Source organism: Xenopus tropicalis, chromosome 1, assembly GCF_000004195.4.
Source record: "Xenopus tropicalis strain Nigerian chromosome 1, UCB_Xtro_10.0, whole genome shotgun sequence".
Lineage (NCBI taxonomy): Eukaryota > Metazoa > Chordata > Amphibia > Anura > Pipidae > Xenopus > Xenopus tropicalis.
In genome coordinates, this window is record NC_030677.2 from 177,372,115 (window position 1) to 177,400,072 (window position 27,958).

Here is a 27,958-nt window from a genome sequence, read left to right on the forward strand (position 1 = left end):
TAAATTTCTATTACTCTGCTTTCCATTGCTTGTGCATTAGGTTCCTTAGTGGTGAGTTTTACAGTTTCATTATTAGTGGATCATTTGGTGCATTCTTTAAATTATAAATCATACTCTCTTTGACTTCCATGACTGATTTTGTTCTTATAAGTGTATCTTATTGTATAATATTTATTTTCCTGTGAAAGCCGTACTGCCATACTGGCATTCTCTATAGACTCCAACAATAGTACCCTTGGTCTGTCCAAGCTGAGTACCAAAGAATCTTCTGGTTAACCCAGTAACTAATGAGTTCTGTCTTGGGTTTGCAATACGAACATCATGTATTATTCCAGATTATATATGTATATATATATATATATAAAATACAGAATGTTGTACACAAATCAAGTGACCAAGCAAGAATTGAACATTAAGGTGTGAAATGGATAGATTACATTTACTGTGGTGGTTTGTTGTCTTTAAAGATTGTTTGTAACTTCTGTAAAGTTTGATTTTTTAATTTGTACAGACAGTTATAAAGGTAACCAGACATACTTTTTTTCAGAAGATTCCATCTTTCATTTCCAGCTAATAAGCAAGCACCATTTACTGGTCACCTATTCGAAAAAAAACATTATAATAGTTACTAGACTTTTTTCTTCTTCCATGCCACAATTCATAGCATCTACAGTGGTACCACAGAAATACCAGCATTGTACATTCTACTTTCTGGATGACATGCAAGCCAACAGGTGCGAGATCATGTAGCATGGAAAGGGTAAAAGGTAAACTAAACCTACACTACCGGGGAGCCAGTTCGTTAGTGATTGCTACCCTATTCACTTTCATAAATGTTCAGCCCAGGGTACTATACAACAGAAGGCACCACCAACATCTTCCTGCTTGCTTACAGGTATCCCCTGTGCCTAATAAAATGGGGAACATGTGCAGCACAGTTATCATAGGAGAAGTCCTGTACTGGCATGTACCCTGCCAGGGCCGTGCAGGGGATACAGGGAGCAGACAGCAAAATGCAAGGGGCAATATCTACAACAAAGGGGAGAGTGGGCCTGTAGTAAAAAGTTAGGAAATACAGTCATATCTTAACAAATTGGCCTGGTAATTATGGGTTTTGTTTTCCTGTAATCATCAATATACAATATGCAGTCCATACACAGGACACTTTATTAGAAGCAGTTTCTAACTTTTCATTAACTCTTCATTTTAGAAATAGTAGTCTGGAAAGATCCACATACCAGACACAGTCTCTCAAAGCTATTTCATGCTTTGTCAGATTTTCATGGTAATTCAGCCTTACATTGGCACCTTAAAATGATTTGCAGATTCAAACTGTGCTAACTCTGCTAAAAATGAACCTGTACTGCTGAACCTAAAGTAAATGAAAATAAGGACAAATGAACCACTCTGGTTGATATTCTGTTTTATCAATTATTTGCATAGTAGAAACAAAGGAGATTGCATGGGAAGACACAGTAAGGGCAGGATTTGAAGCAAGGTGATAGTGGGGGGGGGGGGTTTACTTGAGAATCAATTGTGTAGTCAGCCAGAGCAAGGTGAGGCTTTATGAGTTTATAGATTATACTGGGGGTTGCTGTCATCAACAAAAAAAGATTAAATACAGTAATATAAAAAGATTGATCACAGTCTTCTGCTTTTTTGGCTTATACGACACCATTCATTGCAACAAAAAAGAAAATAACATGGAAAGTGTTCTCCATCCATATAATTGCATATTGCCTATAAAACTGGTTTGCCTACAAAAAAAATAGCATAAAGGAGACCTGCCCTCTCCCCAATGTAGTTTATCAGTTTAGCTAATATAAAGCCCTACTTCTAGAATAATCAACGGCAGCATGCAGCCCCCCGCCACCTTCTCACCCCCTTCTTTGTTGAATTTTTCAGAAGAACAACAACAACGTGGGGACATGTACTACTGACTATTCTTTCCCTAATCTCGGAATGTACCAGCTGGATGTCACATTGAAGAATGGGAGTAATTTAGCAGCACGTGATCGAGGAGGTACTGTAATAATATGCTTGTTGTATTACAGCGCTATATATATGATTGTTTCCACTGTGAATATATTGCTGCTCAGAAGTACTAGAGCTAAACAAGAAAAAAAAGAAAAACAGTAGTAGATCTGTACTAATTTGTCTATCAAGAATTATGAAGGCTTAGTTCCAAAACACTATTCTCTGCTGGTTAGGGGTTACAGGTAGGGACCCCAGGTTTCCAATAGCCACCCAGCCAACCCAGCCAGGCTTCTCTCTTCTGCCCCTGTAGGTTTGGCATGGCCTTCAGAATTTATCTACTCCTTTATTTGTATATCAGTATTCCTCTGTAAATTAATCTGTTCTTTAATGAGAATAATTACCAAATCCCTATTTGCAATGCAGCTACGGAGAGAAAACCTTGGGCAGCTTTGTGGGTTTTGAAGAAGAGCCATTGTCTTTATATGTATTTAATTGCTTTGGTGGTTAAATGTGAGACGTCTAATTTGTGGGCGTCTGTATGTAACAAAGCAAATAATCATAATACCCTACTATTCAGGTATAAGGTTTCATTCCAGTCCAACATTACAGACTATTAATTCCATAATGACATTTTGCTGAAGGCTTCTTCTGATAGAGCACGATAACAGTTTTGTCTTTTTGCATTCAGCGTAATTGCAACAGCTGTTATTTACTTTATATTCCCAAGTTTTACAGTCTGCAGTATTCAAGCTGAAGGACAAGGACAGTTGCCCAGACTGGCAGAATAAGAACATTTTGTAGGGAAATCCTTTACCAAGTTTTAAAAATAAACTATATTACATGAGATAACTAATAAATCAACACATTTACTTAAATTTACTATGAAAATCTTTGCAATATCTGCTTTTTCCACTTCCCCCCATTTCTTGTCAATAAACCTGGCTCACAGTCCAACCAATATAAACAGGTCAAACCAAACATGTGCATATTGTTTTGATTTTGCTTACTGTAGCCTATAGTATGGTTATTATTTTATAAGTCATTGTAATATTCATTAGGATTATCAGAATTAATTTTTGCACTGTAAAAGAAAATATATTTCTTTGCCAATGTAAATTAATTACAGTCGTTCACTGTTTATTTGTAGTTGTAGTTGTTGCAGTTGGTTTGCAGGATTTGTTTACCCCCTTCCGTTCTCTGAACCATTAACTCTTTTACTGCCAACGACGTATGGGATACGTCGTGGCAGTAAAAGGGCTTAAATGCCAACGACGTGTCCCATACATCGTTGGCATTTAAGGGCTGCTCTCTGCAGCGGCGGCATGTGTCGAGAGCTTCTAACGTGCCAGGGGGGCTGTCATAAGGGTCCTGCGATCGATCGTGTCGCAGGACCCTCCAGGAAGCAGCAGACGCGATCGCATTGCGTCTGCTGCTTCCTTCTTCCCCCCCAGCGCCGGCCCACTGAGGAGGAGGCGATCGGGTCTTCAGGACAGGTAAGGAGTTTTTTTTTATTTTTGCATTTACACACTTACATACATTTATACACACTTACATACATTTACACACACTTACAGCACACATTTTAGCAGTTTTTTTTTTCATTTTTCACACTTTTATACACTTATTTACACTCATATACACACTTACACACTATAACACAACTTTTACACATGTACATACATGTATACACAAACACTTTGGGTTTTTTTTTTTTCATTTTACCACTTTGTTTTTAGTTTCTTTTACCTAAAAACTGTTTATTTTGACAGCGTGACTATTGGATCAGATATTCTGACCACTAATTACTAATTACATTTTATCCCTGTATAAGTGTTCCTAATCTGTTTTTAGCGTAGCTTTGCCAGGTGTAACTTTGGTGTACAAAAATAACTTTGCCTACTTTCCACAAATATATGATTTTCTGGGGGTCTCTGTATAGTTAGGGGGGTTACTGCACATAATACGCTGTCAGGGGGCTCTGTGTGCAAAAGCTGAGTTGGCAGGCGAGAAATCCATATGCGCTATTTTCATTTTGGGGTCAGTACATACCGCAGACTTGGGTATATCTATGCATATTGGGCATCAAACTGTTCAGTAGGCCTCTGGTGTTCCTATTTGGGGTGACTTGCCTTTGTATGCAAGAAATTGTGTGAGATAAATGCAGCAAATTGCAACATTTTTAGGCGATTTTCTGAAATGTCATGAAAACCAATAACTTTAGGAAAGCTTTGCAGATTGGTACTTTGGTGTAGAAAGGACTCTTTACCCTTGTTGGATTTGTCAGAATGTGTACTTTCCAAAAATATATGGTTTTGTGGGGGTCTCTGTATAGTTAGGTAAGTTTCGGCACATAATACACTGACAGGGGGCTCTGTGTGCAAAAGCTGAGCTGGCAGGCGAGAAATCCTTATGCGCTATTTTCATTTTGGGGTCAGTACATACCGCAGACTTTGGTATATCTATGCATTTTGGGCATCAAACTGTTCATTAGACCATAGGTGTTCCTATTTGGGGTGATTTGCCTTTATCTGATCTTTATCAAGAAATTGTGAGAGATAAATGCGGCAAATTACAACATTTTTATGCGATTTTTTAAATGTCATATAAATCTGCAAACTTAGGAAAGCTTTACAGCTTGGTACTTTGGAGCAAAAAGAAATGTTTACCCATTTTAGATTCGGGGGAATGTGTACTTTCCAAAAATATATGGCTTTCAGGGGTGAGTGTACTTTTTTTGTAGCATTATCCCACATAAAGGATGTAAATGTTGATTTTGCAGGAGCTGAAATGATACATCATATGGGGGTATGTTCCCATTGGGGCCCCTACATGCCACATACTTAGGTAAACCTATACATGTTGGGCATCAAACTGTTCAGTGGACCCCTGGCGTTCAAATTTAGGGTGTTTTATCTTGGTACCTAACACTATGTAGGAGATAAGATGCTGCCAATTGGAAGTTTTGAGGGGATTTTTGGAAATGTCATCAAAATTGCTAATTTTAGAAAAGCTGTGTGGATTGGTACTTTGGAGTAGAAAGACATGGGTACCCATTTTAGATTCGGGGGAATGTGTACTTTCCAAAAATATATGACTTTCTGGGGTGAGCGTACTTTTTACTAGCTTTATCCCACATAAATGATGTAAATGTGTTGATTTTGCTGGAGCTGAAATAACAGAAATGATTGATCATATGGGGGTATGTTCACATTGGGGCCCCTACATGCCACATACTTAGGTAAACCTATACATATTGGGCATCAAACTGTTCAGTGGACCCCTGGCGTTCAAATTTAGGGTGTTTTATCTTGGTAGCTAACACTATGTGGGAGATAAGATGCTGCGAAGTGGAAGCTTTGAGGGGATTTTTGGAAATGTCATCAAAATTGCTAACTTTAGAAAAGCTGTGTGGCTTGGTACTTTGGAGTAGAAAGACATGGGTACCCATTTTAGATTCGGGGGAATGTGTACTTTCCAAAAATATATGACTTTCTGGGGTGAGCATACTTTTTACTAGCTTTATCCCACATAAATGATGTAAATGTGTTGATTTTGCTGGAGCTGAAATAACAGAAATGATTGATCATATGGGGGTATGTTCACATTGGGGCCCCTACATGCCACATACTTAGGTAAACCTATACATATTGGGCATCAAACTGTTCAGTGGACCCCTGGCGTTCAAATTTAGGGTGTTTTATCTTGGTAGCTAACACTATGTGGGAGATAAGATGCTGCGAAGTGGAAGCTTTGAGGGGATTTTTGGAAATGTCATCAAAATTGCTAACTTTAGAAAAGCTGTGTGGCTTGGTACTTTGGAGTAGAAAGACATGGGTACCCATTTTAGATTCGGGGGAATGTGTACTTTCCAAAAATATATGACTTTCTGGGGTGAGCATACTTTTTACTAGCTTTATCCCACATAAATGATGTAAATGTGTTGATTTTGCTGGAGCTGAAATAACAGAAATGATTGATCATATGGGGGTATGTTCACATTGGGGCCTCTACATGCCACATACTTAGGTAAACCTATATATATTGGGCATCAAACTGTTCAGTGTACCCCTGGTGTTTAAATTCGGAGTGTTTTATCTTGGTACCTAATGCTATGTGGGAGATAAGATGCTGCAAACTGGAAGCTTTGAGGGGATTTTTGGAAATGTCATCAAAATTGCTAACTTTAGAAAAGCTGTGCGGCTTGGTACTTTGGAGTAGAAAGACATGGGTACCCATTTTAGATTCGGGGGAATGTGTACTTTCCAAAAACATATGACTTTCTGGGGTGAGCATACTTTTTACTAGCTTTATCCCACATATAATGATGCAAATGTGTTGATTTTGCAGGAGCTGAAATAACAGAAATGATAGATCATATGGGGGTATGTTCACATTGGGGCCCCTACATGCCACATACTTAGCTAAACCTATACATATTGGGCATCAAACTGTTCAGTGGACCCCATATTTTTCATATTTAGGGTGTTTTATTTGGTTACTTTATGACCTGTAGGAGATAAGATACTATAGACTGGAAGCTTTGAAGCAATTTTTAAAAAAAATCACAAATTTTGATAAAAACCAATAACTTTAGGAAAGCATTGCGACTTGATAGTTTGGAGTAGACAGATAGTTGTGTATTCCCCAGAATCTGTTCTTTCCAAAAATGTACAATTTTTTGGGATAAACCTTCTGTTAGTGGAAATTTTGTCCTTGAAATCTAAAGTATGCAGCTTTCTGGAGCAGTGCTTTGGAAATTTGGTAGTGTACTGCTGGCAGTTTTTGACCTATACAAGTGGCAAATCTCCATAAAACTATATATATTTGGTATTGGCACTTTCAGGAGACATGGGACATTCCAAATCAGTTGTATATTCGTGCATAAAATAATTTTTGTTTCTAGTATGTGTGTTTATATTATGGAAAATTTGATTTTTTTGCATTTTTAGACATTTAGAAGCCTATATCTTGTTACAGAATTGGAATTACACAAAAATTCTACCATATTTTGAAAGCTTAGGTTGTTCTGAAAAAAACGATATATTGTTTTCCTGGATAAACTAAAAGGAAGGCCCCTAAAGTGAAACAGTGCAAAATGTTCAAAAATTGTTCCGCTTTGACCAAAACAGCTGGCAGTAAAAGGGTTAAATAATGTAACAGGAGTCAGAGCTCCTCTACATGTTTGTTCAGATGGTGTGCAACGTTGTTCCAGGAGTCAGAGCTAGGGGTGCAGAGAATATAAACTGCCAGGCAGATGCAGCTTTTAATAGTAATGACATTTACAAATAACTTTAAACTGCTGAAAATTTAAAGGTTTGGACTGGATTTTTGCTTAGAATTACATTTTCTTAAAATATGCAAAAATAGTTTTTGGGTGGAAGACCTCTTTTTTATAGCTAGATCAGAATTAAATAGCAGCCCAGTCTTATTTCTTCCTTCACCTTGCAACGCTAGGGAAACGTGGTTCTCTGTTTCATGTATAATACTAAAGTAGGGCGAACGGTACAAACTGGCATATTAAGGTGGCCATACACGCTAAGATGCACTTGCTTGGCGAGGTCACCAAGCGAGTGGATATTCTCTTCTCACCTATGGGTGGGCGATATCGGGCTAATTTGGTCGTTTTGCCCTGGGGCCAAACAATTGAATTAGAACGGCGGCTATAGGCACCCGTAGGTTCAGGGACTGCATCAATGAGCCCATTCAGTCCCAGATCCGGCGAAAAATCAAACCTGCCCAGTAGAGATCTAGCTGATTTCAGGCCAGATGTCGGTCGGGCAGGCCAGTTGTTAGTGCCCATATACAGGCAGATAAGCTGCCAAATCGGTCTAAGGGGCAGCTAGAATCAGCCCATGTATGGCCACCTTTACTCTCTAAACCCTGTCCAGGTATAAACCCTTTGCCCATGTTAGGGCTTTATGTCTGGAGTATCTGAGTTGACATTTTTCTTTGTGGTTTTTAAGCAGGCCCCTTTGTTTCTACTGTTCATATTCTATAACCCTTGTTTGTTAATGTATTGTGAGTTACCAGTATGATGGAATATTGTTGTAAAGCACTGTGTAACTTGATGTTGCTGTATGATGATGGTCTTACCTTCCTGGTTTAGTACCCAGTGTACCTTCAGGTATGGTTGCTTCTCTGGTTTTCATCTAGTAACCTGAAATACAGTACCAGCTCATTAATGCTTTACTATATTGATGGAAACATTACCATCTAAAGCTGGGCATACACGTGGCGATCTGTCGATGTTTCGTGCGACCATCGGTCGCACGAAACATCTTCAGATCCGCCACACACCATTCAGGGCTGAATCGGCAGGTAAGGAGGTAGAAACAATAGGATTTCTACCTCCTTCTGCCGATTCAGCGCTGAAGGGAGATTTTGGTCAGGTGCCTTCTATGGCGCCCGATCAAAATTTTCAAACTGGTCCGATCGGCGAGTTGGACGATATCAGCAGCTTCCTGCGATATCGGTCGACTCGCCGACATACCATACACGCACCGAATATCGTACGAAACAAGGTTTCGTACGATATTATCGGTGCGTGTATGGCCACCTTTAGTCTGAATGCAATATTGTAAGAGGGCTGTAATATAGATAAGTGAGCATTTCAGTGGTATTTAAATTTTTACTTGACACTTTAACACAGATGCAGTTTGCTTTCAAGTCTTAAATTATAGACTACTATACCGTGTACCTGATTGTAGTAGCTTGCTTACAACAGCAGACTTTTAGTTTATTCCCATCTCACACCATAGTACCACCTTAAAACTCAGATTCTAAATCCCTAATAACATTTCAGACTGAAGAACATATTTTTTGCTAGATGTCTTCTAGTTTAAACAAGATGCAAAATATTATTTAAAAAAAAAAAATGGTTTCTTTTCGACTCTTGAATTGAAATAGCCTCTATATATCTCCGGTGGCAGGATCTTAATGAGCTTGTCGGCAAGGTTTCTCATGATTTCATACTTTATTAATATTGGCGCTGGAGCTCACATTGTTCAGATAGGGAATTTAGAAACCATTAAAGAGATCAGAATCAGTTATGCATATAGATAAAATATTTAATTACAGCAGGGTGGGACTGATAATTCCCATTAACACTTCCTGAATGCTGAAATAGGTCCATATAACATCTATAGCATTTAGTGCTGCCTACATTTCAGTTTGGGGGGCTGGCACTTGGATGTAGTGCCGTAACTACAGAGGAAGCAGAGCCTGTGGCCGCGAGGCCTCAGGCCTGCTCCCCTGTAGGGGGCCCTGCAAAGTACATGAAATCATGATTCAGCCATGATTTTTTGCGTGTTGCGGGTGATCTGCACAAAGAAAAATATATTTGCAGGACTCATAGCATACTGCTATAAATTCCTATTGCAAAAATAAGAATATATTGCTGACTGACCATACATGCCCAGATGTTTTGGGCTGTTTTGCCATTTGACCATACTGCTGTACCTTCAGGGCATGCATGGCCAGTTGAGGGAGGCTGTTCTCCCATATAATCCCTCTTCCCTTCCTGCTGAAAGTATCAACACAGGTGGCCATACACATGTACTGATGCCTCATACAGTATCTGCCCACTTAGTCAGAGTGCCGTTTGGGTCTGCCCATGAATGGTCACATTAATACATCACTTAAGTGTTCCATTGGGATGTAAGTAATATAAATTACAGTATGCAAGCTTTACTTAGTCAGCAAGTGAAATCACTAAGCAGTGTTTATAAGGTAATCTTTACCAGTTTATTCTCAGCTTTTGTATAGTAAAAGCGCTATTAACTAGGCTCAGTTTCCAACATAGGCATATGGTGTTTAAGGCTTATAGCATTTTTTAGCGTGGTGTCAAAACAGACCTCTGCGTCCTCCTATAATTTTTTAAATGGGAAAATCACCTTAACAAAATGATGTTTATGCTTCTATGGTGTTTTTTTTTATTTACCTTCAAATATGGAGTAAATGTATTATTTTTCTATGTTTGCAACTAGTTTTTGTGAGTGTGTGACTAATGTAGCACTTCCCTTTACTCTGTGATGGACTGAGTCAGAGAATAAGCTGGGAGTAGCCAGGATCCATGTTATACTGAGTAAATATTTTCTGCACTGAGACTCAATTCAGCTTTAGCAGTTGATTAGATTTCTTTCTCACAATATCCACACCTTAATTCACACTTAATATCTTTTCCTTCGGCATCTTCTATATTTTATTGCAAAATAGTGACTACACAGACTGGAGTAGAAGTTATAGTTGTTATAAAAATGTTTTTTTTCTGCAGTCGATATTATTTTGGTATTTTTCACTGAAGATGGGATTTGTTTTGGTTCCCATGTGTAATGTAACACAGTTTACAGACCCATTCAGTTTCCATGTCCTTTCTTTGCCACTGATTTCATCGTTTGTCCCTTCTTCCAGGGAACAGGTTCAGAAACATCGTGATAACTTTTAGATATAGTGGAAATATATATTGCTAAGTGTTTTTGGGGCAGACAGTAGGCTTTTTCAGATACTTCCTTTATTTAAATGACATGTAAAGTCTATTTCACTGAGGCATGCCAAAATGTTAGGCACCCGCCCCCCCCCTGTGAAATAAATCACTAAGTTTTTTCCCCAGGCTGGTGCTTTCTCTAGGAAAGAAATTGTACCAGACTGTGAAAATAACTGTCTGAGCGCTGTGCTGCCATTTTACTTACCTTTCTAGCGATTTTATTTACCTTTTCTGTGCGATTTCCTGTTTCCACATGCGCAATAGAATATACCCAGTAAAATTTGCTCAACCAAGGAGATGCCAGCGCGGCGCTCAGAGTTTTTTTCACAGGCTGGTGCGGTTTTCCCCTAACAGGAGCACCAGCCTGGGGAATAACCTTAGTGACCTATTTCACTGGAGGGTTCCAAACATTTTGGCATCATTCCCCCCGTGAAATAACTTTAAGTCCTTTAAGCATGTACAGGTATGGGACTTTTTATCTTGTTATATGTTATAACTCAGGACCTGGGGTTTTCCAGATAAGGGGTCTTCCTGTAATTTGATACCTTAAGTTTGCTAAAAAATTATTTAAACATTAAAGGAGAAGGAAAAGGTAAAATCACTGGGGGTGCCAAAATGTTAGGCACCCCCCAGTGACTGTAATGACTTACCTGATACCCTGGGCCGGTGCCCCCCAGTGCGAGATCTTAATTTTCCGCCCCATTCGCTGCCTCTATCAGCCCCCAACCCGTGCATAAGTATCTTCTTTTCAGAGAACTGGGGACAGGACATGCTGTTTTCTGCGTGTTGCATTCCCAGTGCTCTGTATGTGAGCAAATTTTAATGCGGCTGGGCAGCATGCCACCCATAAATTTATTCCACCCCAAGCCCGGACCTTTGTGGCCTCAAATCTGGACCTGGGTGCCAGATCAGCAGAAAACTGCACCGCCTCCGGGTACCTGTGCGCGAGCGATCCTCTTCTGCCTGTCCTCTGTCTTCAAAATCCCGGGGCGGTGAATGCGCAGTACAGTGGAAGGGCCAGCTTTGTTAAAGTTCAGATTTTCACTCTACTTCTCATGCGCAACTGGCACAATGACAGAAGAAGGAAGAGGATCACTCGCTCGCAGGTATCCCAAGCCGGTGCAGGTTTCCGTCAACAGGAGCACTGACCCGGGGTATCAGGTAAGTGATTACAATCACTAGGGGGTGCCTATCATTTTGCCACCCCCCGTGATTATACCTTTCCTTCTCCTTTAAATAAAACCAATAATATTGCTTTGCCACCAATATGGGTTCCTGATGCTTAGTTACCATCAAGTACAAGGTACTGTTTTATTATTACAGAGAAAAAGGAAATTGTTTTCTTTTAATTAGAATTATTTGATAAAAATAGAGTCACTGAGAGATATCCTTCCTGTAATTAGGAGATTACTGGATAACACATTTCCGGATAACAGATCCCATACCTGTACCTCGTTGATGAAATTAAAAAACAGGTATAGGTGATAACTGTATATTTTTTATGATGAATAAAGTAAAAGTGTTGCCATTAGCCATATATTAGCCTTCCACACACATAATAGAATATTTGAAAACAAAACAGCAAAAGTGCGGGCATGAATGCCAACATGCTACCATCATTTATATAGTATATTACCCCACCCCCAAAAAATACACTGGGCATACCCTATCATAGTCCAATATACTACAATCTGTATGGGTACCTGTCTTACATTAAGGTGCCCTTTGAAGGGAGACCAGCTGCAAATTCACTAATTGGCTTATTTATCAGTTTTTGAGTTTGTGAATTCGAGTTTATTTTTCTAAAACGATTAAACTTGCATATCGAATGCTCACTTATTTATTAATGTGGTAAACTCGTTTCAATAAAAAATTCCCCAAATTTTTGAGTTCATAAAATTAAACCCGAAAACCTGAATGTCTCAAATTGAAAATATGGCTTGACTTTGCCCAGGACAACTCCCATTGAAATCTATAGCAATTTGCAAGATTTTAGATGGCAAGTTTTACGTTTTGAGTCCATTTTTTTGCACTACTAAACATTGGAGATTTTTTAGTGCAAAAAATGGATGTGGATAAATCACATATATGATGTGGGTGGTTGGGAGTGTTCTGTAAATAGCACTGAACTGAAACTGCTTAATCATCAGTGAAGATAAACACTGAATAAACTGAATGTCCACATGGTTCTCACAGTTGAACTCAAGACCTCATTTATTTGCAACCAATCTCTCAATAACTTTACCTTTTAATTAAGATTGTTCCAACAGCCTGAGTTATTATCAACAGAACAGTACATGGTGTCACAGTACACTATGAGCCTTCCTGAAGCTCACCCTCCTCATCCTTCCTTCCTCAGAGGCCCTCTTGGCACACACAAAAGGTATCCTGCCAACAGCAGTTTTTAAGGACCTCGTCCTGACCTGTCTCCATGAACTTGAACTGCCAACATGCCCTATGGGTACTGACCTCTCTAAAATCCTTGATGGTGCCACGTTGGAAAAACTGGGGGGCGCAGAATTTTATTCTCTATTAATAAATGTAACTGCACCAGATAATGAATGGATCGCAGAAAGCATTGATGGTTCGGTGTTTCATCACTTTCTTCTCCTTAGCTCAGGCAAGGACCTGCGGGGGTGAACGCGCTTTTCAGGCGCATAATAAAACACAATAAACGAATCAGTGCATAGTATATAATTATTACACATATAATGTAAATGTAATTATTTTATATTATGCACTTTATTCCTATTATTATTACATTTTAATATATAAATTACACACAACTTACCATAATCAGTGGGAGACCTGGGCTTGTTTCCCTGCAACTAGGCGGTCCCATCTTGGGGTGATGGGAGAAAGTGACACCTGAAGTGTGTTCCTCATGTCCAGTCTACTCTGCAATCTCGTTTTGGTTGCTGTCACTGCAGAAAACCCAGCTTCACAAAGATAGGATGTTGGAAATGGAAGCAGGGTTTTCAGTGCTTTTGTGGCAATCTCAGGAGATTTGAACATATGGAGATTTAAAGTTGTCTCAAACATACTTTTGAAACCACCATCATTTGCAACGTCAAGCAGTTAATCCTCTTCTAGCACAGACACACCGGGTTTTTAACAAATGGGTTGCAGATCCATTCCTTCCCAGTTCAAGGGTCTTTTGCAGTTGGGAAGTAATGCTCAAACTGTTTTGCAAGCTGAGACAGGTGATCCTGCACCAACTGGGAGAATGAAGGCAAAGGCTCAGTCTCTTGCAAAATCCCTGCTTGTTTGAAAACATGTTTGAAACATGTCAAAAATCCCAGTGTTAACTCGTCGTCCCCATGATTCCAGTTTTTCTAAAATAAAGCTCTCAAGGGGCTCTTGTAACTCAAAAACTCTGGTCAGTGATCTACCTTTAGAAAACGTTTGTGCTCAGCATCCATCTCCTCACAGAGCTGCTCGAACAGACGCGAGGTAAAGGAGAGGCAAAGGCTAGTTAAGAGTTAATCTCAAGCTGCAGGCATACCTTCAGTTCTCTCAATAGTGCCCTTAAGTCTCCCCATATTTCTCCCGTTCAGATGATCAGAAGCTTCATAGGAAAAAAAACTGCTGAGCTCTGTAAAGAATATTCCCATAATGCCTCGCTCCTGCACCGAGGCCAAGACCGGTGTACATGCTCAGTGTGTAAGACTAAGAGGAAGCTTCCTGTTGATTGGCTCAGATCCCACATTCCTAAGGGGGGGAGTGAGTTCTTAGCATTCTTGACAGAGGGGGAGCAGGAGAGAGGAGAGAGCTGGGTGTCTCTGGCACAGGAAAACAAAGACAACAAATCCTGTTTCTTTTGACAGAGAAGTCAGTGCAGCGTTTCTGTGAGTGCTTATGGCTGTATTTACATAGACCTTTCTGATAAAGCTTACTTAGTTTTTACCTTTCTTTCTCCTTTAAGGGCATGTACTTTGATGTAGTTGATCATTTTAATCACATTGTGCAAAACGTTGTTAAGTTCAGGTGACATCTTTCTGCTAGCCAGCATTTCTCTATTGATGACACAGTGCTTAGATTCACATTCAGAAGCAACCTCCTTGACCCGAATAGTTAAACCCGAAAGCCGTCCAGTCATGGCAGCCGCTCCATCTGTGCATACACCAACACAAAATGACCAATTCAGTTTTCCTGATATGTAATCATTCAAAGACTTGAATAGTTCTGCAGCTGTGGCGTTGGTTGGCAACAATAATGCACATAACATATCCTCATGCACATCCTCCTGAAAGATATATCGCACAAAAACAAGCATTATTATGTTTTCAGCATCGGTAGACTAGTCAACCTGGATTGCGTACCGTGGTGATTCATTAATCCTCTCTAACAATTGAGCCTCAACATCCTCTGCTGTTTCATCAATTCGTCTAGTTATGGTGCTGAAAGAGGAACACGTGCCACCTTTTGAACTGCAGCAAATGTCCTTAGCAGCAGGCAGGATCAACTCTTCAGCAGTAGTAAAGGGCTTCTTAGCTTTAGCAATGCGGTTAGTGACTAAGAATGATGCCCTTAGCGCAGACACATTTAATGAAGTGGTGGCCTTCAATAATTGCTTTTGTCCTTCATGTTTACTTTTTTTTCTTTTAAAAAACTCCAAAGGCTTGTCTTTTAATGCAGGGTGCTTGGTCTCCATGTGATGAAGCAGTATTGAAGGTTTCACTGCTTCATTGGATAGCCGTTCACCACATAATTATACAGAGCGGGAATGGAGAATGTGAATCACCTGTTGCAATGAACCTGTATTTTAATTAAGACTCTTGGTCCTTTCTTTTAAATGCAGCTTTTTTTTTGGGGGGGGGGGGGCAGTTTTGGAGCCTTCTGCTGTCTCTCTATTGGGTCTTTTTTCCTTTTCAAAGAGGCTCTGCAGTGATATTTGTTTATTCATTTTTGTGTCTGTAGTGATGCAGGGTGCACCTGGCACAGGGCAAATATCTCTTTGCCTAGCTAGTCCAAGCAGAGCGTGCAGACAGTTAAGCTGAAAAAGCCTGGGCCAGCATTAAACCTTTCCTTGACACTGGGGGACACCTCCTGGCAAAACCTTTTTACAATGAGGAGATTCAATTTCTAATTCTAGACTGTGTAAGCAACTGGTAAACTGGCAAACAATTGAGAAGAACATCACTGTAAAATAAATGTTCCTACATTTATCTGCAAGCAGAGAGCGGATACCCGCACACAGACACATCTGATGGCACGAGTCGTTGCCAGCAGCACCAGGAGATTGAACTTTTTAAATTGGTTTTAATTTTTGTACCATGAATAGCTATAGGCTATTTATTAAATGTAAATAAAGATTGCCTTTTTATATGCAGTGATATGGAGTCCTTTTTATGGTTTTGCTAATAGATGTCTTGTACCCATTTGCACAGCATCTATCAATTAAGTAAATGTATTATCAGTGCAGTGCTCTTCTCTTTGTGGTTGTAAGTATCATTACCATTCCAACATTATTTACTTATTTTTCAGTATAATTTAGGCATTGTGTTCCATATCATGTAATACCCTTATCCTTTAGATCTCTGCTCTGGTCCCAAGCATTGTGGTTAATAGATCCCATACGTGTAATATATCTGTGTAACACTTGTTTGGCTTAGATATGGCAAACCCGGGCTAGTAGTGTGCTGTAGAGCATGTGTTACATGTGACCTTAATGCTCAGAAGTGGGCCTCCGCTAAATGGGAGATAGATAATGGAGCTGAGGGTGTTGTTGAACTACAACTATATAAGTAGTGTGGTGCAATAGATATTAATGGACGCCAGAGGATTCTTTATGGTAAACTATAAAACAGATTTATTGTCCAAGACACAGATGTTATGCAGGGTTGTATATACTCACACTATAACAGTAGATATAGTTGTTATCACATTAGTAAACAGCATTTGTGATCTGTAGGAACAGCATTACCCACTTATGAAGAGATGCAGAGTATTAGCCGAGAACCTGAGATGAATACCCTTACTGTAGAGAATGCTTCCAGCCGACTATGGTTCAGGGGCACAGTACCTTCCTAAGTCCTGCGTCTTAACTGGTCCCTTCAAAAAGGCAAACAGAGCCGGGGTAGGCTAAACCCTTAACAACTCCTTTGATGGGGCTAATGACTGCCCTTTCTAAATAAGCTAACTGTGCTCACCACTCCTAGAGGGTGCTATTAGATATTCTGCTGTGCTTACTTGTTCTCATTCACGGGGCCCTGTCCCCGACTTATCAGATGAGATGTTACTGGGGCCGTATGCCTCCAGGCTCAGTGGACTGATGCCTGGGACAATGGCAGCCAAAGAGGACGACACCCCTCCTTACAAGACACTATATAGTCTGCAAGGGGAGTGGTTAACCTGGCTAAACCTTTAAGGGATAGCTTAAGAACTGTAACCTGAGTGTAGAGGGCTCTGCCCTATAACAGTACAGATAAGGAAAGGTATGGATATGAAACCATAGGGCACTTAACCCTATGGGTCCCTACATCTGTGTGGATGGGCACAAAAGCAAATGGCTCAGAAGGAAGCATGTTTGCAATTCTTTACTATAGATGATATTTTTTATTCTACTTCTATGAATTTTGAAGGACAAAATTGACGTCTGACTTCTGCTAGAAGCTAAAGTTTAAATGGTTAATTGTTTTAAGTAAGCTGGCCTTGGGGAGTATTTAAATCTGTGTGGAAGTTATGCAACACTATGCCAGCTTCTGAGGAAGTGGCGTGAAACCATTAAAAGCATAAAGTGCATGAAATGTATGAATCTCTCCGTGATGTGAATGTTATGAAATATAACAATAAATTTAATATGTGAAATGGATAAAGCTTCGTCTCCAGTGCTCTATAAATGTGCATTATCTTCTACTAGATACCTGCCTTCCCTACTTACTTAGATGAATCAAGGGGTTATTTTAAAGGGTAACTACCACAAATTTAAATTTAGACTCACTAATATTAAGGATTCCTTAAATCTCATCTTTTAAAAATATTCTACCATTCAGCGCACATGTTTCCCCATCAGGGGTGTGCACACTTTGGGGCCTATTTATCAAGCGGTGCAAAATGATTTACATTGGTAAAAGGTGTAAAACGATGTATAAAATACATGTGTTTATAAAATTTTGTATTTCTCGTTGCACGTGATTTTATACTATCTGTGGTAAACCCTGAAATACTCCACTGAACAGTATTTACAAATTTTCAGTATTTTCTTTTGAGCTCTGTAAATGCCTTTTGCACAATTAAATTAAACCATTTGAGACCTGCAAAACACATTGAAGTCAACCAGAAAACTTTAGGTGGCAACAAAATTTTTGTGTTCTTTACACGGCTATTTTTAATTGGCCAATGGTTTTTAAGCAGAATATTTGGCCGCCTAAAATGCGGACAGATTTTACTTTGCTGTGCCTGTGTAGTTCATTTGATCACATTCTAGCGCTGTTTTCACACATCTTGATAAATAGGCCCTTTAGTGTTCTATGAGCAGCAGGTAAAAGTTAGAGCATCTCTCTTCCACTCCATCCACCTCTCTCTGTCAAGTGCTGGGCCATGCATACCTGGGCATGTGAGGGTGTGAATAGTGGTTGGTATTTATTTTGGTATTTAGAGAGCCTTGTGCGGCCATGATATCCGTGGTGGTTAGTGTGCTGCTTTACTGTGCCTGTGGCTATGCCTAGCATAAATGTATTTATTGGCCAGCCAAGAGGTCACAGACATGTTAGATATACAGTATGTACACAGAACCTTTAAAAAATGCTGTTCTTAGGGACAGGTAGTGCTTAAGGTGCTACTGAATGAACAATGTTATTAACCTGTTTCTTTTAGGGAATGTGTATAATGAGTAATATGCTGATAAAGCCCTTGTGAAAACCCAGCTCCTTTTGGGGAGCCATAGCTTTATCCCACTTCCTTTTTTTATTGCTAGTTTTTTCTCATTCCTTTGATTTGCTTCCATCCTTTTTGTGTTCTATAATGACTCCTGTTTCCCTGGTTCAGCTGTACCCTGTCTTTATTTTATTGTTCTTTGGCTTGTGCAGGCACAGATAGGAGCAAATGGGGCTTATGGTGCGTATTTTTGTAAGTGTTTTTTGGCTTGCCGAAAATACACGCCATATGCATGGTGTGACATTAGCCTTAAAGATTGTTAAACACATACTTTTTTGCATACCAGTGGACTGGCATATTAGTACAATGTCATATAAGTAAAAAGTACCCTATTAAACTAAGAACTATAAACTGTTGCAAGGCAGAAAAGTAATTATAGAGTTGGGTTTTTTTTTGGTTCCTTGACTTCAGCTGCCACCATGTGGTGATAGTAAGTAATTATCCTTATCAGGAAAAAAAAAAACATTTCACCAAAAGAAAAGCAACATATTAGCCAGAGCTCTCAAGGAGTCCCAGCAAAAAGCACTCTTCTTGCTTCCCATGAAGACCCTCCATAAATATCAGGGGGGCCATTTTCAGCTCCTGACCTATAGGCTAAGCATCCCTAAATATCTTAATTTTCGTTAGCTCAACCAAGCAAAATTATTTCAATAAAGGAATAAACCATAATTGGTTAAAATAATAAGTGGAATTAATACTTTATAAAATAAATACACAATGTACAATCTTCACAAGTAATCAGTTACTGGCTATACAAAGAATTAAAACACATGAGATCAATTAAAAATTGAATCTCAATTGCACTAAATCTTACAATTCATTATTCCTTTTAATAATTCATTCAGTATAGAGCTAATTACCAAAGTCTTAGAAATTCATTTGTGTCTGCAGATTTTCACAGTGCACTTGTTATAGGGTGAATGTGCCAATACACAGAGGATAAGCACAGTTAGTTCAGCAGTCTCTCCGGATATCCTCCTGTTGTAGCGACATTGATTAATATATCCTATATAGACATGCTCATAAAGTCTATTTCAGGGGGTAAAATATGTTCATATTGCAGTCGTAGAGACCTTCCACTTTATCCAGATAGATGGTTACATCCCAAAGACAAGGCTTTTTAAGGGTGTCCCCAGCCTACAGTTTTCTCACCATAATCAAAAATATCTCACCATTCACCATTTTCTGCACAATCACCCCTCCATCTGCCCATGTTGCTTACAAATTTTGTGCTTATCCACATCAATTTAAAATGGCGCTACATTAATATCCTGCATGTGCGGTCCACATATCCGCAAATATACAGGTATGGGATCCCTTATCTGGAAACTCATTATCCAGAAACTTCCGAATTACGGAAAGGCCATCTCTCATAGACTTTATTATAAGCAAATAATTCTAATTTTTAAAAATTATTTCCTTTTTGTCTGCAATAATAAATCAGCACCTTGTACTTGATCCCAAATAAGATATAATTAATCCTTAGTGGAGGCAAAATAATCCTATTGGGTTTATTTAATGTTTAAATAATCTTTTAGTAGACTTTAGGTATGGAGATCCAAATTATGGAAAGATCCCTTATCAGAAAAACCCCAGGTCCCGAGCATTCTGGATAACAGGTCCCATACCTGTATAGCTCTATACTGTAATATTTAAGTTTATGTGCAAGCACTTACAATCTCTTTGGTGATTAGCTCTATACTGAATTAATTATTTAATTAAATAATGAATTTTAAAATATAGTCATTGATTAACTGTATATTGTGTATTTATTTTATGAAGTATTAATAGGTATTTTAATTTTAATTATAATTTAATTATATCCCTCTCAGAAGATGAGGTTGCCTTATGTAAATGGAATGGAGTGGAAAGGAGAGAGGTCTGTATCAGAGCTATTCAGCCAAAGGTGAAACAAGACCTATACCAGGAAAAGCAGCACAAAGGCAAAGCACTAATCAAGGCATTTGAAGTTCTGTCATAGTCAATAGGCAAGGCTAAAAGAAGAAGTTAGGAAGTTAGTGTGAGGGGTATGAGAGGAGCTGGGGCAGAACCAGAGAAGGGGGGGTGGAATAGGTCCGAGAAGCAAAGATACTGCAGTTAGAATACCAGATTTGGGGCAGGAGTCATGTACACATGTAACACAAGTACACATACGATTTGCACCAACACAGGATAACTCACTCAACAGTTCTTTATTACAGCACAGGGGGGACATGCAAATTCAAGCCTGGTTGCAGAGCAGCCATTCCCAAACACATTTCAGGTAGGCATACAATCCAAGAGCTCACTACACTGGCAACTTGTCACAGAGAAGCTTTACCCTCAAGGAATTTTTGCACCACCTTCCAGTCCGATGCTCTCCTAGTACCCCTCTGCCCTACTCCCGCTAGGCATTCCGTATTGCTGCCAAAGGCTCTTCTCCCTGGTCCCTACACTGACTTTCAGTCATTGCTCTTAAGCTCCTACCTTCTCGTTGGGGCCCATGCTACCTATACTAAGCCTAACTACCTGAAGTACCTAGTACTCCTTATATGGGAAACCCTTTCTGTCTAACTATGCCAGAATGAACCCTGACTTTGGTGTGTCACCCCTTTTTACACTCTTTGTCCTCCCTCTTAGTGGCCAGAGTTTGTATTACACTTTTATGCTATAACTGGTGCACCAGTGTCACCTAGTGGCCAAACTGTAAAATAACACATTACCTATTCTAGCTATTATTAACATTTATTTAACCCAACACTGGGGAACTACCAAGTGTACAGAGGCGAGGGTTGCTTTTCTGGAAAAAAAACATATATCTTTCTGATTTCCCTAATCATAACATAAGCATTGGGCATCATTTTTACAAGCCAGGCCAGTAATTACTGGCCAGGTGGCAACCCTAACAGAGGCATACCATGTTACTGAATAAAGGCCCCTGTGACTTTTATATATAACGTATGCAAAAACTGTAAAGGTTCTGCATTACTTTTTGAGACCATCAAAAAGATATAAAAAAATATTTTTTAAATCTCCAGTCCAGTCCCCAGTGCATTTGCAGCTGGTGGGCAGCATGCCGCCCCCAGATCTTCGCCACCCTATGTCCGGGCCTTTGTGGCCTGCCCACTTATCTGGGCCTGACTTATGCTTCATATAATACCTGTCTACTGGGAAGAAATATGATGTCAGTTCAAATGAATAATCTGAATTTTTCATGCTATTAGTCCTTGTAGCATCGATTAAGAATGTGTGCAATAAAACTTGAAATTCACTTACTTGAGATAGTAATGTTTAAATCTATAATAACCACTAATACATGAGTTAGCCTCTAAAGGGGAGGCAGCGGTTTGTGTTATCTGTTTATACTGATGGAATCTTTTCCTGAACTATAATTATCATTACACAGACACTTTATTACCTTTACTTTTATTACTAATACAATAATGGACCATGTCTGGCCACTTTACTTTTTCCATGGCCAAATTATCATAAACTGATCTGCAGTCCGCAGTTATTGTATCACATCTGTTGTGTTTTGCAAAAATGTTACTGATTATTTTATATCTTTGTTTTAAAAGGGACAAGTGATCCTTATGTTAAGTTTAAAATTGGAGGCAAAGAGGTTTTTCGGAGCAAGACCATTCACAAGAATCTCAATCCTGTTTGGGACGAAAAAGTCTGCCTGTTCATTGACAGTATCAAAGAGCCTTTATATGTAAAGGTGAGCGGTTTATCTTCCTGTTGTATGACACTGTATAAAGAAATGTTAGAATTACATTACATCAGTTTAATATAGTATAATACAGTCACATGCTGGTTCACTTTGTTAAAAGGCACAGGTTACATTGCAGATAACAGATACAATACCATAGGATTCTACAGGATTTATCTAATATCTACTATGTAACCTGTGCCTTTTCTTCTTTTTTTTTAGCTTGAATGGCTGCTGCCGTGGCTACACAGCAGGGCATTTATATAAACTACAGTAGGGTTTCTCACACAAACTCACCACTTTTACAAGTGCAGGGCAACAGTACATTATATTTTAATTAATTTGATGCATTTTTATTTCTTGGTGTTACTGTTTAGGCAATATGCAAAAATCAAAAACTACTGTGCATTCCAGTAGAACTGCATAGAATATACATTTAGGGGCAGATTTACTAAAACTCGAATTTATCTCTTTTTATTTTTTTTTGAACCCAAAAATAAACGTGTTTCCACGAATGTTAGACATTTATCAAAAAATCAATAGTGAAAAAGCAACAAAAAGTACAACTTTTTTACTTGCTGCATGATAACCACAACTTTTTCAAATTGTTGCACAAAAACCAGTGCACAAAATTTGAATTACTCGAAAAGTTCAAAGCAAAGAGAAATTTTCCAGGGAGGGGAAGGGACATCTGATACTGACTTTTACATGACCTCGGGTTTGCAACTTTTTCGGTGTCAAAAACGCCAACGATTATAACCGAATGACATCAGTAAGTGCCATTTATAAGGATATAAGATATTCATGGCTCTTGTGTAATTTAGATTATAACTTGATGATGATACTAATATGCAAAGGTGTGAGCCCTAGAAAACTATTCTTTTTATTTCTGTGTCTTTCATAACAGGTATTTGATTATGACTTTGGTCTGCAAGATGACTTTATGGGTTCAGCATTCTTGGATCTCACAACAGTGGAGTTGAACAGGTAAAGTACATGTTTATTAGTGGTGCAGAAAATACTTGGAGCATAATATACACAATATTAGCACAATATTAGTGTTTCATATTTGCATATTAGATCATAGGGAGTAATATGGCAAAGGTACCTTAAGCCAAGCCAATTTTGGATTTTTATACAGCATTATTCTTATGTTAAAAAGCAATTGTGTTATGTTGGAAGCAGACCCTGTGGTATCGGGGGCCCCAGGGGACAGGGGGTCCCATGTGCTCACTCGAGATAGCATAGGGGCAGGAAGGCAGTGAGGCATGGGGTTGGGTGAGTTGCTGAGTGCCGGGGAGGGGGGGGGGCAACAACACATTCTGCAATAGTGCCTAGAAAATGGTTAAAATCATCATATAGTCAGTCCTACTAAGTTAAAGAAAACAGGCCCTGCTAATTCGAGAAAAAAACCTAAGGTTAATTCATGGGCTTCCACCATGAAACCTTTAAGCTGTTTTTAAAATGCTATTGCAAACAGCAACAAAAGTCTGTAAATATTGGGTTTGAGTAGTCCAGCACCAGATGGAGGGCTCTTGGGTAAAATGTCCTATAAGTCCAAGAATAAAAAGAAGCCCTGATAGTACAATTATTGTACAATGCAGTCACATATATTGGGTGAAATGTGCAGGATGGGGGCAGAAAATTGTAATGAAGAGCCCACATCTAGCTGATGGCCCTGGATTACATTTTGTACGACTGTTTTTCCTCTCAACTAACAAGCTGTTTTATATATTTCTAGTTCCAAAGATGTTGCGCTGGAATTAAGGGATCCACAGCATTCTGACCATAAGTTGGGAACGATACATTTGGCTGTTTCTCTGTCTATAAAGGACAATGTCTGCATTGATTCAGTAAGTTTTCATACCCATTTTTAATTTTATTTAGTAACAAATATCTTATAGATTGCAATAGCCTAAAATATATCTGAGGATATCCAGAATGAGGCTTCAACATAACAAACAGGGAATCTGTCTAGTACTTTTCACCTGCTGCTGTTCACTTTTATCAGTTGATCCTTATGGTGGGACATAGCCCGGCTCTAGAAGTGTTCTGTTCCCCCCATCCTTTATAGGAAGAAAATATAAAAGTAACCGGCACAAAGTCCAGTTAGCAGTAACTTACTCATAAAGAAAAACATCTTAGAGTAATTCTATGCTAGAGTCCTGTGCATGTAAACTACTGTAGTTCCACTAAATAAATGTGACACATGATGGCACTCAAGTCAACTACTAACTAAAATACTAAGTGGATAAAATACTTTAGTGACCATTTACGACACCTGAGGCAGTGTGCAAAGATCAAAAAAGCCTCTAGCAGAATTGTCACAGGTCTCTGCATTCTGTTTAGTGATGTATGATACAATTTACAAGTTTTCTGATGACTTTGAGTTTTGCAGCTTTATTTACAAATTTGCCCTCAAATTCACTTTTATAGACTAGGGAACAGGAGATTCCCACACCACCCATGGGCCAATAAGAATACTTCCCCAAGGGCATAGGTTACACACTACACAATATGATTGGTTAACTCTTTCACCGCCCCTACATATTTATATATATAAATATCTCAAACACAATAATATTCTCTCTGGTGTAAATCTGAGTGCACCTTGTAACCGGATCAAATTTTTCACAGCCGTTATCGATCCTCAAGTCAACAGAGCAAGTAAGTCTTTACCAAAGTCTCTACAATCATTGGTAGCCGCCGCATGTTCTGTGAAATAACAACCAAAAAAAGCATGATAAGTGTCTGTCATAGCATGATATCCACACAGTGATGTATTGCCTTGCTTGTGCTTATCATGATAACATTGTCACCAATATTCAACTAAATCTGTGGATTTTTAAAAATTCATTGTTTATTATATATCCATGGAATATGTCAAGTTTACTTTGTATGTGGATCTAAAACATTTATCAGTGGATAATTTGGCTCCATATAAAATATTTTGTAGAATATCAATACACTTATACATAAACAGTGATATATGCAATTTAAGAGTTTATTATATTACAAGGGCAAACAGTCCACTTTCCTTTCACTTTTTAGTGAGAGTTTACCCAGTAAGAAACACTTTTCCTAGAGGTATGTTTTTTAGGGGATCAGATGACGATGGTATAAAACCAGGAAAATGTAAAATTAGGGAAATATACTATGAATTATATATTGGCCAAGCCACAAAAAATAGCATAAAATGAGGGAAAACTTAAAATCAGGGTATGTAAAATTAAGGTTTCATAGTATCCTCATAGCTGTAGTTTCTATATCTGTTTTGCTGTACTAGGCTGGCACTGCAGTTCTGACTGGTTAACCTTATGGGGGACCCTATCACAGTCCTCTCTAGGGTATATAGCATAGTATTTATCTGATGGGAGCCCAAGGCACCGATTATCCATGAGTTTTGCCCAATATATTCCTATATTCCATGTGTGCCCACAAACTTTCTAATATTTCTGATTAGGTTTATTGCTTTATTTTTTTGTAGTTTTTGTTTCAATATATAAATTCAGTAATTCAAAATATTTTCCCGACCTGTATCTGCTTAAGAGTTGTATTGTATTTCATAATTATAAACAAAATGAGCACCAGAACCGTTAGTATTACACAGGATCATTGATGTACTGAGTATTGCTGCATAGGAATTCTGCCTCTCCAAGGCCTAGTATCAGCTGCCCTGTAATGACTTTGTTCTAGTGAGGTTAATCTTCCCTCCCCTTTGTTGGTATAAAGCTCTGCTCATGCAAATGTCATCCCCGGTCACAGAATAAAGTGAGAATAAAAAATATTTATGCGAAACTGTAATTTACTTTAGTTACACTTTGTGGGTTTCTGAATAATCCCAGTTGGACCTTATGATAAAGTGTACCCTGAATGTTGTCAGGTTTATTAAGCCCTTTAATGACTTAATGGCTCGTTACTGTGGTTCTTAGTAAATGACATCAGACTTTTTTAGGAGAAAAAACGCCTTACATGAAAGCCAGTGTCCCTTAAACGGGCGGTTCACCTTTAAGTTAACTTCTAGTATGTTAAACAATGGCCAGTTCTAAGCAACGTTTTATTTGGTCTTCATTATTTATATTTTATAGTTTGTTTAATTATTTGCCTTCTTCTTCTAATTCTTTGCAGCTTTCAAATGGGGGTCACTGACCCCTGAGGCAAAAAACTTTTGCTCTGTGAGGCAAATTGTTATTGTTAACTGTTATTGTTACTTTATATAACATATTTTTCTATTTACCTCCTCTCCTATAAATATATTAGTCTCACATTCAAACCACTCCCAAGTTGCTAAAGTAATTTGGACCCTAGCAACCAGATAGCTGCTGAAACTGCAGTAATTATAAAACTACTAACTAACTTTTTGTATGATGTAGAGAGTAATATTCTGAGGCAATTTCCAGTTGGTCTTCATTTTTTATAAATGAAGACCAACTGGAAATTGTCTCAGAATATTACTCTCTACATCATACAAAAAGTTAGTTAACTCAAAGATGAACAACCCCTTTAAAAGCCCTTCCCCATCCGAACCACACCAGTCCCCCCCCCACTAATACCCATTCTCCTTACATGTTGAGATGAAGCAGGGTATTGCAGTGGGGATGCGGATGCACCTAAACCTTCTCAAACAAGTGATTGCCAACACTGAGGATCTGCAGTTGCAGTTGCAGCTGATCCAGATGTGCCTTCATCTACACATTCTACATTCTGACGTTAGTTGTAGATTTAGCTGTACAAGATGGAGCCTGTTAAGCCCACTGTGCTCTACTTCTTCTCAGTGTGTTACATGAATGGGGCAGTACCGGGGGGGGGGATGTTAGCAGGCCATGTAAGGATTTGTTTTCCTTGAAAGGGCTCTGCTAGTTGGCTTAGCATTGGTTACATATGTCCTTATTCCTAGTATTTAAACTTTCATTCTTCTGCAGAACACAATAATAAAGAAGAACTGGAAGAGGTCGAGTAAGGTAATTTGGCATTTCAATTTTTCAAACTAGAATGCATGAACCATAGCACACTGGCAATTATACCGGATATTTGTAAATTAAAAAATACATAGACATTGATTGATTTGATTAATGGCATCATCTAGTCTATACGTCAATAATTAGGGATCTTAAAGACAGAAATATAACTGTTTGGCCTAGTACATTTTTCATGTTAGTGTACATTATTCTGTTTGTATTAACTAAAAAATGGAAACAGAAATGACTACGGTAATGATCGTATTTGATTATTTTTTGGCAGATGGGTTGCTAAGTATTTTTGCAGATTTGCAAAACCTATAATAAATTAGAGAGAAAGAAAAATCTTTATGCAAATAAAATATTTGTCACTTTCCCAATAAAAACTTATTATGTTTCCCCAATTGTGTGTAAGCTCCAATAGGACAGGGACTGAAGGAATGATAAGCAATCTTTATAAAGTGCTGTTAAACACATTGGCGCTATATATGAGGGAAAATGATCTATATTAGCTGTAACAGGTATGGGATCCCTTATCCGGAAATCTGATATCCAGAAAGCTCCGAATTACAGAAAGCCTGTCTCCCATAGACCCCATTTTAATCAAATAATTCAGGTTTTTAAAATTTCCTTTTTCTCTGTAAAAATAAAACAGTGCTTTGTATTTGATCCCAACTAAGATATAATTAATCCTTATTGGATGCAAAATAACCCAATTAGGTTTAATTAATGTTTTATTGATTTCTTAGTAGACTTAAGGTATGGAGATTCAAATTACAGAAAGACCCCTTATCCGCAATACCCTTGGTCCCGAGCATTCTGGATAACAGGTCCTATACCTGCACCTTTATTAGAAATACGCTACATCAGGCAGGTTAGACTTCTGGCTCTTGTGCACTACATTTTATGTTCCAACACTGACACCCTGTGGTTGTTTTTAGGTATCAACAGAATATGCTTTTTATTGTGTAC

General features: G+C 38.6%; 1 protein-coding gene across 7 annotated transcripts in view; it reads left to right on the forward strand.

The window, feature by feature from the left end:
• Positions 1-27,958, forward strand: part of mctp1 (multiple C2 domains, transmembrane 1) — a 337,656-nt gene that overhangs the window by 81,457 nt on the left and 228,241 nt on the right. For 4 of the 7 annotated variants that reach the window (XM_031899650.1, XM_031899659.1, XM_031899663.1 and 1 more), the window contains exons 2-7: positions 1,906-2,023; positions 21,895-22,037; positions 22,936-23,015; positions 23,770-23,881; positions 24,666-24,695; positions 26,951-26,989. In XM_031899650.1, coding sequence (XP_031755510.1) covers positions 1,906-2,023; positions 21,895-22,037; positions 22,936-23,015; positions 23,770-23,881; positions 24,666-24,695; positions 26,951-26,989 — 522 coding nt within the window. The remainder of the gene's footprint in view (positions 1-1,905; positions 2,024-21,894; positions 22,038-22,935; positions 23,016-23,769; positions 23,882-24,665; positions 24,696-26,950; positions 26,990-27,958) is intronic. The other 3 variants (XM_031899658.1, XM_031899662.1, NM_001015768.1) reach the window with 1 other exon arrangement.